Source organism: Notolepis coatsorum, assembly GCF_963971535.1.
Source record: "Notolepis coatsorum genome assembly, chromosome: 8".
Classification (NCBI taxonomy): domain Eukaryota; kingdom Metazoa; phylum Chordata; class Actinopteri; order Aulopiformes; family Paralepididae; genus Notolepis; species Notolepis coatsorum.
The window spans coordinates 78,810,767-78,827,588 of NC_140172.1; the positions used below are offsets into that span (position 1 = coordinate 78,810,767).

Below are 16,822 nucleotides of genomic sequence, written 5' to 3' on the forward strand. Positions count from 1 at the left end.
AACTGTACATTGGAGGAGGTTGGATGTGTGGGGTGGGGTTGGGTAGGGGACACACACACATTTTACACTGTACATTGGAATATTGACAAAGCCTTACTTGGTCATTTACTGTACAACTAGGTTAGGACATTTGTAGGGGCCAGTTTCGAATTGCAGTCTCACGTAGGTGTTTTTTGAGAGTGTTTTTGAAAGTGGGTAGTGATTCACATTCCTTTACAGCTTTAGGTAGGGCGTTCCACATTGATGTGGCATAATTGCGAAACGTGTTTAGTCCCTTGTTTGAGCCGAATCTGGGTTTTACATGATTTGTGGAGCTCCCTCTGGTGTTGTGATCGTGGTATTCACTGACCTTTGGGAAGTATTTTGACATGTACATGGGTACCTTGGTCGCGTAGTGTATCTTGTAGACCAGGCCCATTGCAAGTTGCTGTACTCGGTCGTCTACTCTAAGCCATCCTAGGTTGTCAAAGTGGGCAGGGGTGAGGTGGGTTCTAGGAGTCAGGTCAAGTAGTAGTCTGACTAGCTTGTTTTGAGATGTTTGTAATTTGTTTTTTAGTGCCTTTGAGGTGCTTTGGTACCATGAGGTGCAAGCATAGTCGTAGTACCCTTGAATGAGTGCTCCTGCTAGAGTCTTCAGGGTATTCTTGTTTACCAGAGAGGAGATCCGGTACAAGAATCGCGTTCGTTGGTTGACTTTTTTTTATTACATTGGATGCCATTTTGTCACAGGAAAGATTAGCCTCTAGGATGGAACCCAGGTAGGTAATTTCATCTTTCCTTGTGATAATATTGTCACCCACTGTAACCGAGAAGCCGTCGGTCTTGCTGAGTTTGTTATTTGAATCGAAGAGAATGGACTGTTTTGCCCATGTGTAATGATAGTTTGTTGTCGGCGAGCCATATGCAGATTTTGCCTAGTTCCGAGCTGAGGGCTTTTTCAACCTGTAACTTGTTCTTGTCAGAGACCAGCAGGGCAGAGTCGTCCGCAAACAGGAACAAGTTGCAGTCACAAGCTGACGACATGTCATTTGCATAAATTAGGAATAGTAGCGGTCCTAGTATGCTTCCTTGTGGAACACCACAGCTCACTGTGAGGGGGGGGGATAGGGTACCGTTTACTTCCACCATCTGTTCCCTCCCCTCCAGGTAGGATTGTATCCAGCTCACTGATAAACTATCAAAACCAATTGCTTTTAGCTTGTCAATCAGAATGGTGTGATTGACAGTGTCGAAGGCCTTTTGTAGGTCCAGCATGACCATGCCGCAGTATAGACTACCCTAGGGTAGTAGGTGTAGACTACCCTACTTTCGGTATGGGGAGGGTGTAGACTACCCTACTGTCAGTCTGGGGAGGGTGTAGACTACCCTACTGTCAGTCTGGGGAGGGTGTAGACTACCCTACCCTAATGTCAGGCTGGAGAGGGTGTAGACTACCTGCCAGTCTGGGGATGGTGTAGACCAGTGGTTCTCAACTGGTCTAGCCTCGGGACCCAACATTTTCCTTATTCATTAAGTCGCGACCCACATTTTTGAACCACTATGATTCATTTAAATTTTTTTATTTTTTTTTTGCAGTAATACACAATCTTTCATGCACTTAAAAACATGAAATAAACACAAAAAAGTGCAACAAAAGTACAACTAGGGCTAAAAACCCAATGAAATAAAATAATAATAAATAATATATGCTTCTTAGCAGACTTCCTAGCTTAACATCACAGGGAACTAATGGGATAACTGGGGATGTTGTTTGCTCCTGACAAGAGCAGTGGCGTCATTTCAGTAAAAGCCAAGGTATGGCAAGGAGGGAGGGTGGGGGGTTGAAGGAGGGGTTTCCCCCCCTTGGTGTATTTTTTTTGTCAAATCAGTTGTGCAATAGTCACTTTTGGTGAGTTGTTTCTATACAATTCACTTATATGACATTTAGGTATGACACAGGACTACAAAAGCATTTAGTATAGAAATGTGTCAACAGACTAAAGCAGAGAACCACAATATTTAGCATACAAATTATGCCGAGCAGCATGTAATATCATAACTGTCTATGTTATTTTTATTGCAATTGAGCCAATTTTCCTTTAGGTACGGTTTTGAGGTGTGTTCAACAGAATGTAGTATCAAAAACACGTTCACAAAAAGTATGGGTTACTGAATGCTGAACTGCACTGTTATAATCACTAAGCCATTGTAAGACCATACCTGTGTCCCTGTATCACTAGTCTCTGCTGCCCTTTGACTAAAAAACTTTTGTATGTCCATTTTCCTTTTTTTCCCTGGCAGCACATTTGACCTATAGTAAAAACCTAGTAAAAGTGAGATAATTGACTATATCAAAACATGCTAGGGCTGTACCGAATAGTTCGAAGCTTGGTTCATAATGTTGACATTTGAATTCTAAATCAACATTACATTTTATAATATTTTTAATAAATATTTTGAATTTCTTTAAAAATATTAATTTGCCAAGGTATGGCGAGTGCCATACCAAAACGACGCCCCTGGACAAGAGTCTCAAAGTCTGGGGTGATGACAAAGCAACTTTGAGGTCATGCTCAATGTCCAATCTGTTTCTCTGCTTTGTCTCAGCTGGACCAGAGCTAAGAAGCCACTTTCACAAAGATAGTTTTTTTTTTTTTTTACACACACATCCCACCCACTCAAAATGGTCCCGCGACCCACCAGTTGAGAAACACTGGTGTAGACGACCCTACTATCAGTCTAGGGAGGGTGTAGACTACCCTACTATCAGTCTGGGGAGGGTGTAGACTACCCAACTATCAGTCTGGGGAGGGTGTAGACTACCCTATTATCAGTCTGGGGAGGGTGTAGACTACCCTACTGTGGGTCTGGGGTCTTTTTCCAATACTTTATATTGAATTTCACATTTTATTATAACAGAGTAAATCATGCGACGTATTTTGTACATTTGCTTTTCTAAATAGAATACGATTTTGTTTCCAATTGACTTCCTGCATAAAAATTTCCCTGAACTAACTTGATAATTTTTCAAAGAATGCCACATTATGGATACCTATACAGTACCTAATCTATACCCATACCTAATCTATTGGTGGTTTAAGAAAAAAAACATTTCGACTGCATATTTAAAAAGTCTTAAAAAGGACATGTTTTTAGTTTTCTCAAAAAATAATTTTCAGATAGGAGGTTTTGCGTTTCAGCCATCGATATGTACTGCTTGCCACAATGGGAACTCAAGCAATAAATGAGCTTTGATTAATCACTTAGCTGTGCTTTTTGGAAGCTGTTACTGTGTGGAGTAGCCAGGCAGGGAAGGAAATAATTCATCTAAAATTGTATGTGTGCTATATCCACCAAAGATGGCAAAACACGGGAAAAAAGAGGTGCTCGAAAAGAAATAATTACATTTAGATTTAGACTAGTTTCTTTGCTTAACACATTCTGTGCCAAAAACGGAAAATTACGTGTTTGCTCGACAAGTGTTGAGTGCCAAAAACTAGATATGTTTTTGGATCGTTTGATCTTTTTACTTTGATCCCCGCTCTACAGACTTGCCCAGAGCGATCTGCATCACTGTGGCAAATTCACATACACTAGAACTGCAATGCCGATCGACTATCACTAGGTGGCAGTATCGTCCCCGTCTGAACTGCAATGGCTTGGGGTTGATATACAGCCTCACTTTTCCCCCCCTTGGTAGTGGCCCCTTCTCCCGCTTGAACAGAAATTCACATTGATCGCCTGGAAATTCCGTTGCCTAAGCGTATTTTACCATCGTAACGTGTATAGACATATACACTGGTAATCGCGAGGGCGATGCGATCACTAGAATTCTTCTTCTTGGAATACCTTCTGGCTAAGGTAAGGTACATTCTATGTCTATTTTACCAAATCTGAAACGTGTTTTTCTAACGATCACAGTTCTGTGTTTCACCGGACGAAAAACATGCTCGGCAAACACGATCACAGTTTTGAGTTAAACCGACCCACATAACGCGTTTTATCTCGCAACCTATGAAAAAAGACTGGATTATCTTGGAAATGTGCAATGTTTAAGCGTGTAATAAACTAAAAACTACAGTGTGTGGAAACAAACTATTATTCCCATGTTGCACTACAAGTAATGTTTGTCAAAATGAGCCACACCATCAAGCTGGCAATCTAGGGGTATAGATAAGCAATATGCACGGCACTCAATCCTGCTGTTTTATCATAACTCGATCAATACAGACCATATTAATTAATGTTGTGTTTCTTTTTTAAATGTAGCCAAGAGTAAAGACCCTAACCATATCAAAACAGCAGTCAGTGTATTATTTTCAGCACTACGTTTGTTTACCGATGTTTTAAATGTTTTTCAAAAATAAGAATTTATCGGAATAATGCAAATTCTATCGCTCTTTTATCGTAAAAATGCGAGGAAATGAAAGAGGAGCTTTTTCCCTATCCATAGATGTATGACTTGGCCATAATAAGGTAATTTATAGTTCATAATTCAATTTTGAATGTACTGTATAATTCAAATAGATTATAATTCAGTACTGTATCTACAAATCCTTCTGTTTAATCATCTTCCCTTTATTCATTTGCTTAGATTTTATGTACACTTGATCTCAAGAAAGTGCTGAATGAGCGCAGTGAGCGAAATCTCTTACCCCACAGTTTTAACATCTTTGACATTCACTGTCAAAGATGCAAACATTCTTTTTAAATGTATATTCTCCTTTGTTTCATTACGATTTACTCAAGCCTAGTAACAGACACAATATTTCTGACACTGGGAATAAATTCCCTGAGGTCTGTAGATGTTCCTAGATACCAAGAACATGCTAATTGACCATGTAGAAGTGAAGCAATCTACCATTTACTTGGGCATGTACTTTTAGGTGGATTTTCTGAAAATAGGGCTACAGCTTAACAGGTTAAAAACATGTTAAATAGATTGAAAGTTGTGTAAAATTGTTTAAAAGATACACAATGTCCCGTTTAACTTGCAGTGGGCAGTGTTTAAGGCTGTAACTGATGACACACACTGACAGACTCACAACAACAAGCACCGCCCACCCTCCCCACCATACCATTGGTGGAACCCTGCTCGTGGGCATGGCAGTACTGCTGCCCCCTCCTCCCTTCCACAGAAAAAGAGAGAGAGCGAGAGAGAGAGAGAGCGAGAGAGAGAGAAGCAGAGGAACAGTTAGGGAGGAAGAGACACTCAGCCACACAACTGCACACACTATATAGACTTACAAATCAGGAAGGCAGCAGGACCGGACGGTATCCCCGGCCACGTCCTAAAAGTCTGTGCCGACCAACTGGCCCCGGTATTCACGGACATATTCAACCTGTCCTTAGAACAGTCCGTCATCCCCACCTGTCTGAAAAAGTCCACCATTATCCCTGTACCCAAAGAATCCGAACCCGCTTGCCTCAACGACCATCGCCCTGTAGCTCTCACCTCCATAGCATGAAGTGCTTTGAGAAGCTAGTGAAGGGCTACATCTGTTCCTCCCTCCCCATCAACCTGGACCCCCTGCAATTTGCATATTGCCCCAACAGGTCCACGGAGGACGCCATAGCCCATGTGCTGCACACAGCAGCATCACACCTGGACAAAAGGCAGAGGAACTATGTGAGAATGCTATTCATCGACTACAGCTCAGCATTCAATACCATAGTCCCCTCTAAACTCGTAGCCAAGCTCAGGGATCTGGGCTTGAACTATGACCTCTGCCAGTGGGTCTTGGACTTCCTGACAGGAAGACCCCAGGTGGTGAGAGCAGGCAACTGCACCTCCTCATCCATCACTCAACACAGGGGCCCCCCAGGGCTGTGTTCTGAGCCCCCTCCTCTACCCGCTGTACACACATGAGTGGCACAGCGGAACAACAACACAATTATCAAGTTTGCTGATGACACAGTCGTGGTGGGCCTGATCTCTGCAAACGACGAGAGGGCCTACCTGGAAGAGGTAGAGGACCTGGCGCGATGGTGTCAGGAGAACAGCCTCTCCCTGGACGTCAGCAAAAAAAAGAATGATTGTGGCCTTTAGGAGGTCGGGCGCCAGGGACTACAGCCCCCTCAGCATCGACGGCGCAACGGTCGAGAGAGTGAGCCATTTTAAGTACCTCAGAGTCCACATATCCGAGGACTTGACATGGACCACACACATTGACAGTGTAGTGAAGAAGGCACGGCAACGCCTCTACTTCCTTAACACTATGGCGACCGGCGGGGCTCTGCGATTTAGGCCTCAGAGGACAGCGGATTGTAAACAAACCGATGTACTTTCTAAGAGCTTTATATATCATTTATAGTATTGCTATCTGTCCATTCTCATTGTCACTTGAGTGCATAAACCGTGCCTTCATAATGGCTTAAAGAAAATAAAAATAATAATAAAAATCAGTTGGTTGTCATTTTATAGCGTCGTGAATATAAGGTATATCGCGCTTTTAGTCTAGGCTTTTCTGCAGGAGGCTGCAAAATAGGCTAAACGTTGGCGCTGTTATATCAAACGCCATTTCTGCTGTATATATACGAATGAAATATTACAGAGCATCTATGGATGAAATGGGGGCGGCGGGGAACGCCGATTACTATTATTGATTAGCAATACAGTTCAATATAGCATTTTCATTGACCGATCATGTTACGTTATAAAACAATGTCCAATCCAGCTGTAATTTGGGGTAATATTATCCTACCGTCAGGCCATGTGATCGCCGGCAGCATTTCCTCACCAGTCATCGGATTCTGGTAGATCGATATGCACATTGGCTAATCATAAATCCCATTATTCCACGCTGAAAAAAACGCTCGGCAAGCTGATCCAAGATGGAGGATGTTCGGCTGGGATCAAGGATCTATGATCCGCCCACAGAACTGTACTTGCATTTTTTTTAAATCACATAATGATACTGCAGTGGAGCGATGGCGCCCCTAAGCGGGTCTGGCTGGTACTGCATGTTTCGAAAATCAAATATGTGAAAAGATGCTGGTAGTGGATCGGGTACCTAAGAAGCGTTATAAATATGGAATAAAACAATAACAACTCGTCACGTATATACTCGTGGCTCTGGTCCACAACGCTCTTTTTCGAAACACGTATATACTCGTTCTCGGACACCATAGTGTTAACACTTTGATTGCCATGGGTTAAATTCATGATATACCATAGATTGCCAGCTCTATTTGTCTATGGAGAAGTACCCCTTCTTTGCATGGCTATAACTTTTTAAATTCTATTGCTACATTGCCATTATTAGGGCCCATTCAAAGTCCTATATGTATTGTTCATTGTGTAGCAACGTTAAACTTTTTCATTCACATATTCATAGTAAAGTATGGTATAATGTATAAGTATGTTTTCATCTCTTTCTGCAGCTTTCTCCAGAACGTGATATATAGCCCCAAATGCATTATATTGATGATGAAATACAGTTTGATGGCAATCGGGGCGATATAAAAAATTTCAATTGGACGTACTTCTAGAATGATCTACGTATGATCTGATGATGACCGGATGGGCGGGGGATCGTTTATAATTCCGTGGGCAGCGTTATATCATTCATCTAGTGTGGGTCATATGTTCATCATAACAGTTTATATGGAACACGTTCAAAAATAACGCTGAATCTTACCGGATCTTCCTCGCGCCGTTGGACGATCAGCGTGGTGTAGACCGTTTTCGATTATGGGATGTTTATCCTGATGAACAATTTCCAGCTTGTATAATACTATATACGTCCAAATAACGTTGTTTATTGAGTTAGGGCGAGCGATTGATCATCCAGTGTGTTGAGATGGAGTCCGGCTTCCGGACGCGAGTGCCCGGAGCTCATATGGATGAGCACTTCCTGTTTGGCCGATCGGCCACCAGATGGCGCGCTCGAACCGTTAGACAGTTGGTGGGAGCCCACCAGCACATCTCAGGGCTCCGGAAAGAAAATATGATTTCGATCACAGATTTTTGAAATATTGATATCAAAGACGAGTTACGGCGTCCTCGGCACCTTTAGCATGGCTCTGAATGACGTGAAAAAGCGTTTTCCGACAATCAAAGTGTTAAGCACCTAAGGAAGTTCAAAGTGAGTGAACTCTCCAGGACGTTTATAACAAGCATTGCAGGGCCACCAACACAACTGCCTCTTTGAACTGCTGTGGTCAGGCAAGCGCTACCGGAGTCTCATGGCCAGTACAGAGAGACTCAGAAGGAGCTTCAATCCCCAGGCCATCAGGATGCTCAATGACAATGACACTATGTAACAACCCATCATCTACACACACATCCACATGTACAGTACATACTCACTTTAAACAAACACTCACCTTACCACTCACTTTATTCACTTTAACACTTTATATTTATCTATTATTAAAGAGATTTGCACCACATTCAAACCTCACTTGCACCCTACCCCAAGTTTTGTACCTCTGCATTCTACCTCACTGTTACTCATTTTACTCTGTATTCTATATTGTATATTGACTTTACTTACTTCCTAATAACATTATTATATATATATTTTTTTATACTTACTTTCTTTTTACTGTATGTAGCACACTTTCAGGGGCTCATACAGAAACAAGCATTTCATTATAAAGTATTCTGTATTTTGTTGTGACAAATAATAAACAAACTTGAAACTTGAAACACTCTCACTGTACCATGGGAAGTGTGTGTGTGTGTGTGTGTGTGTGCGAGTGTGCGTTAGTGTGTGTAATGTATGTATGTGCCTTGTGTGTGTGTGTGCATGCATGCACACACATGTACATTTCACATGTACATTTCAGCATATCTTATGTACTTCCTACTACATCTCGTTGGTTGTAATGAGTGTACATGTCCCCTGTGTACTCACTGCTGCTTCTCTTGTGTGTGAGCGTGTCGTCCAGAGAGTTGGAACCAGAGCCGATGGACGAGCTGTCCTGACTGTCTTGGGGCAGCGCCAGGAAGCCGTCGCTGGACTCCGAGCGGGGCGGGGTGAGGGTCAGAGTTCGCTGCTCCCGGCCCTTCGGCTTCATCAGCTTCCTCATCTTCAAGGTGATCCAGTTCCCACGCCTGGAGGGACACAAGGAAACAAATACATATACACAGGGTTCCCACAGACTTTGCAAAATGAAATTCAAGGACTTTAAAGTACTTTTCCAAGCACTATTTTTCATTTAAAAAGGGCATTTAACACTCTGGGTGCCGTGTTGTTTCTGGGGCCCATCTATTCAGTGCCAGCATTAAACTAATGGAGTCCGTCACCTTGTTTGTAGAGCTATAACTATATTCTATATAGCTATGGATACAATATGATGGTCATTTGACACTGAGTTTCTTCCGATCAAGATGCAAAAAAAATAAAAAATGTCCATCCATACGTTCCCGTTTTATACCGTGGTGAATATAAGTATGGTTTTAGAGCGGTCTAGGGTAATTCCTGGGAGGCTGGTAATAGCACACAACGTGTATTATACTAAATGCATTGGCATTTCGTCCCTACACGCTACAATTATTTTTTGATGCTCTGATCGCCACCAACGGCATACGTTGTGGCATAACGTTACAGTAACACTTTCGGATCGCAATGAAGGCATGCTCGGATCAACGCAAGATTAATATCATATAGCCCTTACCTTGACTAGGATGTGCCCCAAAAAGAATATTCCAATTATCTGATCGCCATTCCAAGTAATTATGTCCATCGTGTCGCCAACATAATCCATCACAAAACACGGATCGGGAGTACTTGATTCTTCTCAATCCGATCGGGACAACCGCTCCACAAAGAAAAGTCCGCCCGGACCCATATAATCGACGCACAGCCCAAGACACAATGTTTCAAAGGGTGCTTGATGTTCATTCAATCAATCAATCTGCACGGTGATTGATTGAATGAAATTTTTATTAACCGATTGCAGAATGGGTACAATACAGTACGGCTCAATACACACAATTTTATTTATCCTTTATTTATCCAGGAATGTCCCTTTGAGATACAAGATCTCTTCTTCCAGGGAGTCCTGACCAACACGGCACACAACAAGTTTCAACATAAAACAGGACATTAAACAAAAAACATACAATTCAAATATAAATACAGAAGGCCATTTGTGCAGTGGCAAGGAGCATAATCAGATCAGCAATAGCATCAGGTAAAACAGTTACATGTTTCATAAAGGGCTAATCGTAGCATACCATTAAAAGCATTCACAGTAGGAAGTGCCTCTAGACAAAGTTTTACTTGCAGCGTATTCCATAAATTGTTAAGGGGATGCAGACCAGAGAAAGACTTTCGTCTTGTTTACATCAGGGTCCCCCATTTTCATTTCATAATGAATTGTAAGTTAGGGTGCAACTTGCTCCGTGCAATCCATTCTTTGTGGATTTAGCCCACTGTGTTTCATCCCTGGTGATGCTCTACCAGGCCTCTACTGCAACTGTCTTCAGTGCCTGCTTGTTCTGCCTCTACTGCAACTGTCTTCAGTTCCTGCTTGTTCTGCCTCTACTGCAACTGTCTTCGGTTCCTGCTTGTTCTGCCACTACTGCAACTGTCTTCAGTTCCTGCTTGTTCTGCCTCTACTGCAACAGTCTTCAGTTCCTGCTTGTTCTTGGGGGCATCTTCCCTTCAGTTTTGTCTTCAGCAAGCAAAATGCATTCTCAATTGAATTCAGGTCAGGTAATTAACTTGGCCATTGCATACCATTCCACTTATTTGCCTTAGAAAACGATTTGGTTGCTTTCGCAGTATGCTTCGGGTCATTGTCCATCTGCACTGTGAAGTGCCGTCCAATGAGTTCTGAAGCATTTGGCTGAATACAAGGGAACCAGTTCCATTGGCAGCTGTACATGCCCACGCCATAACATTACCATGCTTCACTGATGAGGTGGTATGCTTTGGATCATGAGCAGTTCCTTTCCTTCTCCATTACTCTTCTCATCATTCTGGTACAAGTTGATCTTTGTCTCATCTGTCCATAGGATGTTGTTTCAGAACTGTACAGGCTTTTTTAAATGTTACTTGTCCTTTCGGACAAGTTATGTTTTTGTGGGCGGCTGGGCAGCGCAGTGGACTAAGCGTCTGCCTACCACCGCAGAGACACTGGTATCGAATCCAGCTGTCAGCGGTACCTCCGGCTTGGTCGGTCGTCCATACTAACCAATTGGCAGTGTTAGCGGGTGGGAAGCCGGTGGGTGTGTATCCTGGTCGTTGTAAACAGCTACTCCTACAGGTCGGTCGGGGCGCCTGCTCAGCGAGGGAGGGAACTGGGGGAAGTAGTGTGAGCCTCCCACACGTTACGCTCCCCCAGTGAGAGTCCTCGCTGTCAGGTGAAAAGAAGCGGCTGGCTGACTCTGCATGTATCGGAGGGGACATGTGATGGTATCTATCAACCCTCCCTAGACCGGCAAGTGGGGGGCAAATGCACGCAACAACCAGGAAGGGGAGGGGGGAATTGGCATAACAACTAAATTGGGATGGGAGAAAAATACAGAAAAAAGGAGAAAAAGTAGAAGTTATGTTTTTGTCGATTTTTATTGGGTTTTTACTACCGGCCAGTCCAGTAGAGAGAGAGAGGGGAAGAATGGGAGACAGAGCAGGAGAAGACATTCGGCCAAGACGCCGGGTCCGGGAATCGAACCCCGGTCGGCCGTGTTGCGACGCAGCGCATTACGTGGTTCGCCACTCTGGCGCCCCCTGTACAGGCTGTTTAACACATCAAGTGCCAGTCAGCAGAGGGCACTGTGGGCCGTCAGTGACAGTGCTATGTTCAATGGGGAGAATGCCGTGTTTGCAGTGCTAAAAACTATATTAAATATTATAGCTATGGATCTAATAACGTTGTCGATTGTCAGTGAGTTTCTTCCAGTCAACATGCAAAAAACAGAAAATTTTTTCATACATACATTTCCGTTTTATACCGTGGTGAATATGAGTATAGTTTTAGAGTGATCCTGTCTAATCCCAAGAAACTCCAGCAAACAGCGCTTCAATGCATTGCCTTAGAAATTGTGCCATTTCTCGCCTGATTTATGAATTATTCTGAAATAAACGCTAGATTATCGGTATTATGTTTCATCATGCATGCACGAAAGCAGGGGAGGAAAAGCCGCCCCTCCGTGCTTTGATCGCAGCCAACGGCACGCACACACACAGGCTGTGATCGCTGCGAAAAAAACATCGGATCAACGCATGATTGGTAACAGAGTCCTTACCTCGTCTATGATGTACTGCAAAAAGAAGAATCCAATTATCTGATTGCCATTCCAAATATTCATTCCATTCCAAATTATTGTGTGTCCAACGTTTATCCACCAAAACACATGAATCCACAGTGCTCCAGTGTCCCCAATCCTTGTGTTATAACGTTACTCAAGCGGTCAGGTGGCGTAGCGGAGATTGCGCTCGTCACCAACGCAGGAGATGCTGGGTTCGAGCCCAGCTCTCGGCGTTGCTACCAGCTTGGCTGGTCGTTCATACTAATACAATTGGCAGTATTAGGGGGTGGGAAGCTGGTGGGTGGGAATCTGGCGTTGTGGACAGCGACGTACAGGTCAGGTCTCGGCGCTTGCTCAGCGGGGGCAGAACTTGGTAGAGATAGCGTGCCCTCCCACGCGTTAAACTTCACCAATGAGAGTCCATGACAAATGGCCACTCTTGGGATTGCGCAGGAACGGATGTATGTAGAAATACACGGTTTGTTCCCTGTTGGGAGTATAACTATAAGCATTTCAAATGAGCCATAGTATGTCTCCATAGCTATAATATAGAATATACGATGGGTCTACAAACATCGTTAAAACGGTCTGAAATGCTGGCTCCAGGGATTAGAGATGGGAAAACAGCGTGGCAGTCAATGAGTTAATGTACGTACTACGTTGTCCCTCTCTAAGAAATAAATCTAAACACACACCTGGCCATGGGACAGCTGCTGAGCAGACAATTACTTTTGGTTAGGGATGTTCGATATTGGCTTTTTTACCGATATCCGATATACCGATATTGTCCAACTCTTAATTTCCGATACCGATATATGCGGGGTTTCCCCCCCAATAAAACGGAATAATTTCAGGTAATTAACATTACATATCTCTTGTCGTGGAATTAACACAACATTATGCATACTTTTGACAATAAATAAAATAAGAATTTGTTCTTACTGGGTAAATAAAGGTTAAATAAATGTACAAAAATAAGAAAACAAAAAGAAATCTTTTTTGAAAACGGATACAGATAATTTCCGATATCACATTTTAATGCCAATATCGGTAGGCCGATAATATCGGTAGGCCGATAATATCGGACATCCCTACTTTTGGTCCCTTAACACTTTGATTGCCAGCCGTGTTTTCCTTTTGACCCCCTTGAATGCCACAATCCGCTCCAATGTTAACGTTAATATCGCCTAATCTATGTTTTAAATTAAGGCTATGTGTCTAATCTGCCCGTCGCTTATCAAAGACTCATTTTCCAGTCAACATTGTCAAAGCAGATTGTATTTTTATCGCTTCATTTCAGTTTGATAGCATTTTTAAAATCACTCGTTTTCGCGGAAAAAACAACACATTCTATGATAAGTCTTTTACTGGAATATTCCAGAACGTTGTCATTTGTCGGCCTATTTATGAATCATTTTCAAATAAACGCTAGATGATAGATAGTATATGTGTGTGCACGCACGCTCGTGCCGCGCACTGATAATCGCTGCTCTTATTTCCTGATGGCTTTTACAGTCAAAACAGCTATATCACATATAGGAGAAACGCTTATATATCCGTGAAAACGAGTCTGATTATCCTAAGACTGATAACATAGATTCCTTACCTGAGGTCAGATGGTATCCAAATGGTTTATTCCAATTTCTGATCGGCATTCGAAAAAATCGATAATTGTATTGATCCACCGTGTGCAGTAGAACATATTCGCCGTGGCACCAAGGCTCCAGAATGAACTCTGGTAGACCCCGGTTACATCAGTGAGAAGTAAAATGTGGAGTCAGAAATCCGTTCTCCCATTCACTTTCATTGAGTCCAATCCAAAAGGGTGATTTACCATCTGGGAGATGATAGGGGGCGCTTTTTTCACATCTGAGCGCCGGCGGTGCCTGGATCTCCAACGGTAGGCTCGCTTGATGCAATATGATTTCAGAACGCTAATAAAAAAACAAATAATAAAAACGAGAATACTCGTGACGTGGCATTCAACGGTCGGGGGGTAAACCCGAGAAAAGCCGTGAGTGGCATACAAAGTGTTAAAAAGGAGGAGGCACAGATAAATTGTTGGAATTCCTACACTGTTCCCCTGATTTGGATGTAAATACTCTCAAATTAAAGCTTGAAGTCTGCACATGAAGCACATATTGATTGTTTAATTAAATTATATGGTGGTGGTGTACAGAGCCAACATTATGAAGATTGTATTGAAATATTTATGGACCCAACTGTATATATTGAGATTAAACTGTCATATGTTGGTACCTATGGTCAATTATGAAGTCTGTCACTGTAGAAAAATGCTAAATGCTAAATATATTAAAAGGCTACCAACATTGACACATATTGTGCAGATCCTCAATATCACATGTTTCAAATGGTGTCAGATTTATGCAAATGACATGTCGTCAGCTTGTGACTGCAACTTGTTCCTGTTTGCGGACGACTCAGCCCTGCTGGTCTCTGACAAGAACAAGTTACAGGTTGAAAAAACCCTCAGCTCGGAACTAGGCAGAATCTGCATATGGCTCGCTGATAACAAACTATCATTACACATGGGCAAAACAGAGTCCATTCTCTTCGGTTCAAATAACAAACTCAGCAAGACCGACGGCTTCTCAGTTACAGTGGGTGACAATATTGTCACAAGGAAAGATGAAATTACCTACCTGGGTTCCATCCTAGAGGCTAATCTCTCCTGTGACAAAATGGCATCCAATGTAATAAAAAAAGTCAACCAACGAACTCGATTCTTGTACCGGATCTCCTCTCTGGTAAACAAGAATACCCTGAAGACTCTGGCAGGAGCACTCATTCAGGGGTACTACGACTATGCTTGCACCTCATGGTACCAAAGCACCTCAAAGGCGCTAAAAACAAAATTACAAACATCTCAAAACAAACTGGTCAGACTACTGCTTGACCTTACTCCTAGAACCCACCTCACCCCTGCCCACTTTGACAACCTAGGATGGCTTAGAGTAGATGACAGAGTACAGCAACTTGCAATGGGCCTGGTCTACAAGATACACTACACGACCAAGGTACCCATGTACATGGCAAAATACTTCCCAAAGGTCAGTGAATACCACGATCACAACACCAGAGGGAGCTCCACAAATCATGTTAAACCCAGATTCGGCTCAAATAAGGGACTAAACACGTTTCGCAATTATGCCACATCAATGTGGAACGCCCTACCCAAAGCTGTAAAGGAATGTGGATCACTACCCACTTTCAAAACCTCTCTCAAGAGACACCTACGGGAGACTGCAATTCAACACTGGCCCCTGTAAATATCCTAACCCAACCCCCTCCAATGTACAGTAATTTACCTAGTATGGTTTTGTCAATAGTCCAATGTACAATTTTGTTTGTTTGTACAGAGTCTCCCCCCCCTCAATGTACAGTTTTGCTTGTTTATACAGTGTGCCCCCCCCCCCCCCCCCCCAACCACCTCCAATGTAAATTACCCAGTATGGTTGTCAATATCCCAGTGTACCCAACCCCCCCCACCCAACCTCCTCCAATGTACAGTTTCTACGTCAAATGTATATACTCCCTTTTCTTGACTCCTTCTGTATCACAAACAGTACTGTATTTGCAAATCTGGTATGTCATAAATGTATAGATGTAGCAGTACTGACTATCTGTATGTCATGTATGTCATATATGTCCTGATGAATTGAAAATGGGGGACCCTGATGTAAACAAGACGAAAGTCTTTCTCTGGTCTGCATCCCCTTAACAATTGTGTGTATTGAGCTGTACTGTATTGTACCCATTCTGCAATCTGTTAATAAAGTTTTCAATCAATCAATCAATCAAGATGTCAAATGGTGAATCCACAGGGACATTCAATGTCTTACTGTAATGAGTACTGTATGAGTCAGTGACATTCAGTGTCTTACTGTAATTAGTACTGTATGAGTCAGTGACATTCAGTGTCTTACTGTAATTAGTACTGTATGAGTCAGTGACATTCAGTGTCTTACTGTAATCAGTACTGTATGAGTCACAGTGACATTCAGTGTCTTACTGTAATCAGTACTGTATGAGTCAGTGACATTCAGTGTCTTACTGTAATCAGTACTGTATGAGTCAGTGACATTCAGTGTCTTACTGTAATCAGTACTGTATGAGTCACAGTGACATTCATTACCTGCGTGGAGGTGAGGGGTCATAGAACTTGTACTGGTCCATGATCTTCTCTTCCAGCTTCTCCTTCTGTCTCCTCAGCTCATTCAGCTTGTCTCTGGAGGAGGAGAGGATATCCAGAAACAGAGGGTTCCCACTCAGTGGTAGAAGGTAGTCAAGATATTGCCCGTGTCATTGATGATACAATAATATCTCACTCATTGTGCAAATTTGTAAGAAATCAAATCCAACAAGGTCCCTGAAAATCGGAGGTGTTTGGTATAATATTGATTCATTTAGGGGTCCTTGAAACATTTTTGGAAACCACAGACCCATCACAGACCCATTTCATCTAATGCAATAAATAGGGAGGTGTAGTCTGACGTAACTTTAGTTTCCAGCGCGGTCCACCCGTATAGGGATTTATCATCAAATGTATTATCGGCTAGTTGTAATAATTCTGCCTCATTGGCAAGCTTTCCATTTTTGCAAAAAAAAATCTTCTAT

At 42.6% G+C, this 16,822-nt stretch overlaps 1 protein-coding gene across 5 annotated transcripts in view; it reads right to left on the bottom strand.

The window, feature by feature from the left end:
- Window positions 1–16,822, bottom strand: part of ccdc88ab (coiled-coil domain containing 88Ab) — a gene marked incomplete at its 3' end in the record, with an annotated part of 286,701 nt that overhangs the window by 35,711 nt on the left and 234,168 nt on the right. For 4 of the 5 annotated variants that reach the window (XR_014620009.1, XM_084320115.1, XM_084320113.1 and 1 more), the window contains exons 28-30: window positions 16,341–16,433; window positions 8,841–9,040; window positions 5,058–5,108 (exon numbers count right to left, since the gene is read on the bottom strand). Coding sequence is in view for 4 of the 5 variants with exons in the window: in XM_084320115.1 (XP_084176241.1) it covers window positions 5,058–5,108; window positions 8,841–9,040; window positions 16,341–16,433 (344 nt within the window). The remainder of the gene's footprint in view (window positions 1–5,057; window positions 5,109–8,840; window positions 9,041–16,340; window positions 16,434–16,822) is intronic. The other variant, XM_084320114.1, reaches the window with a different exon arrangement.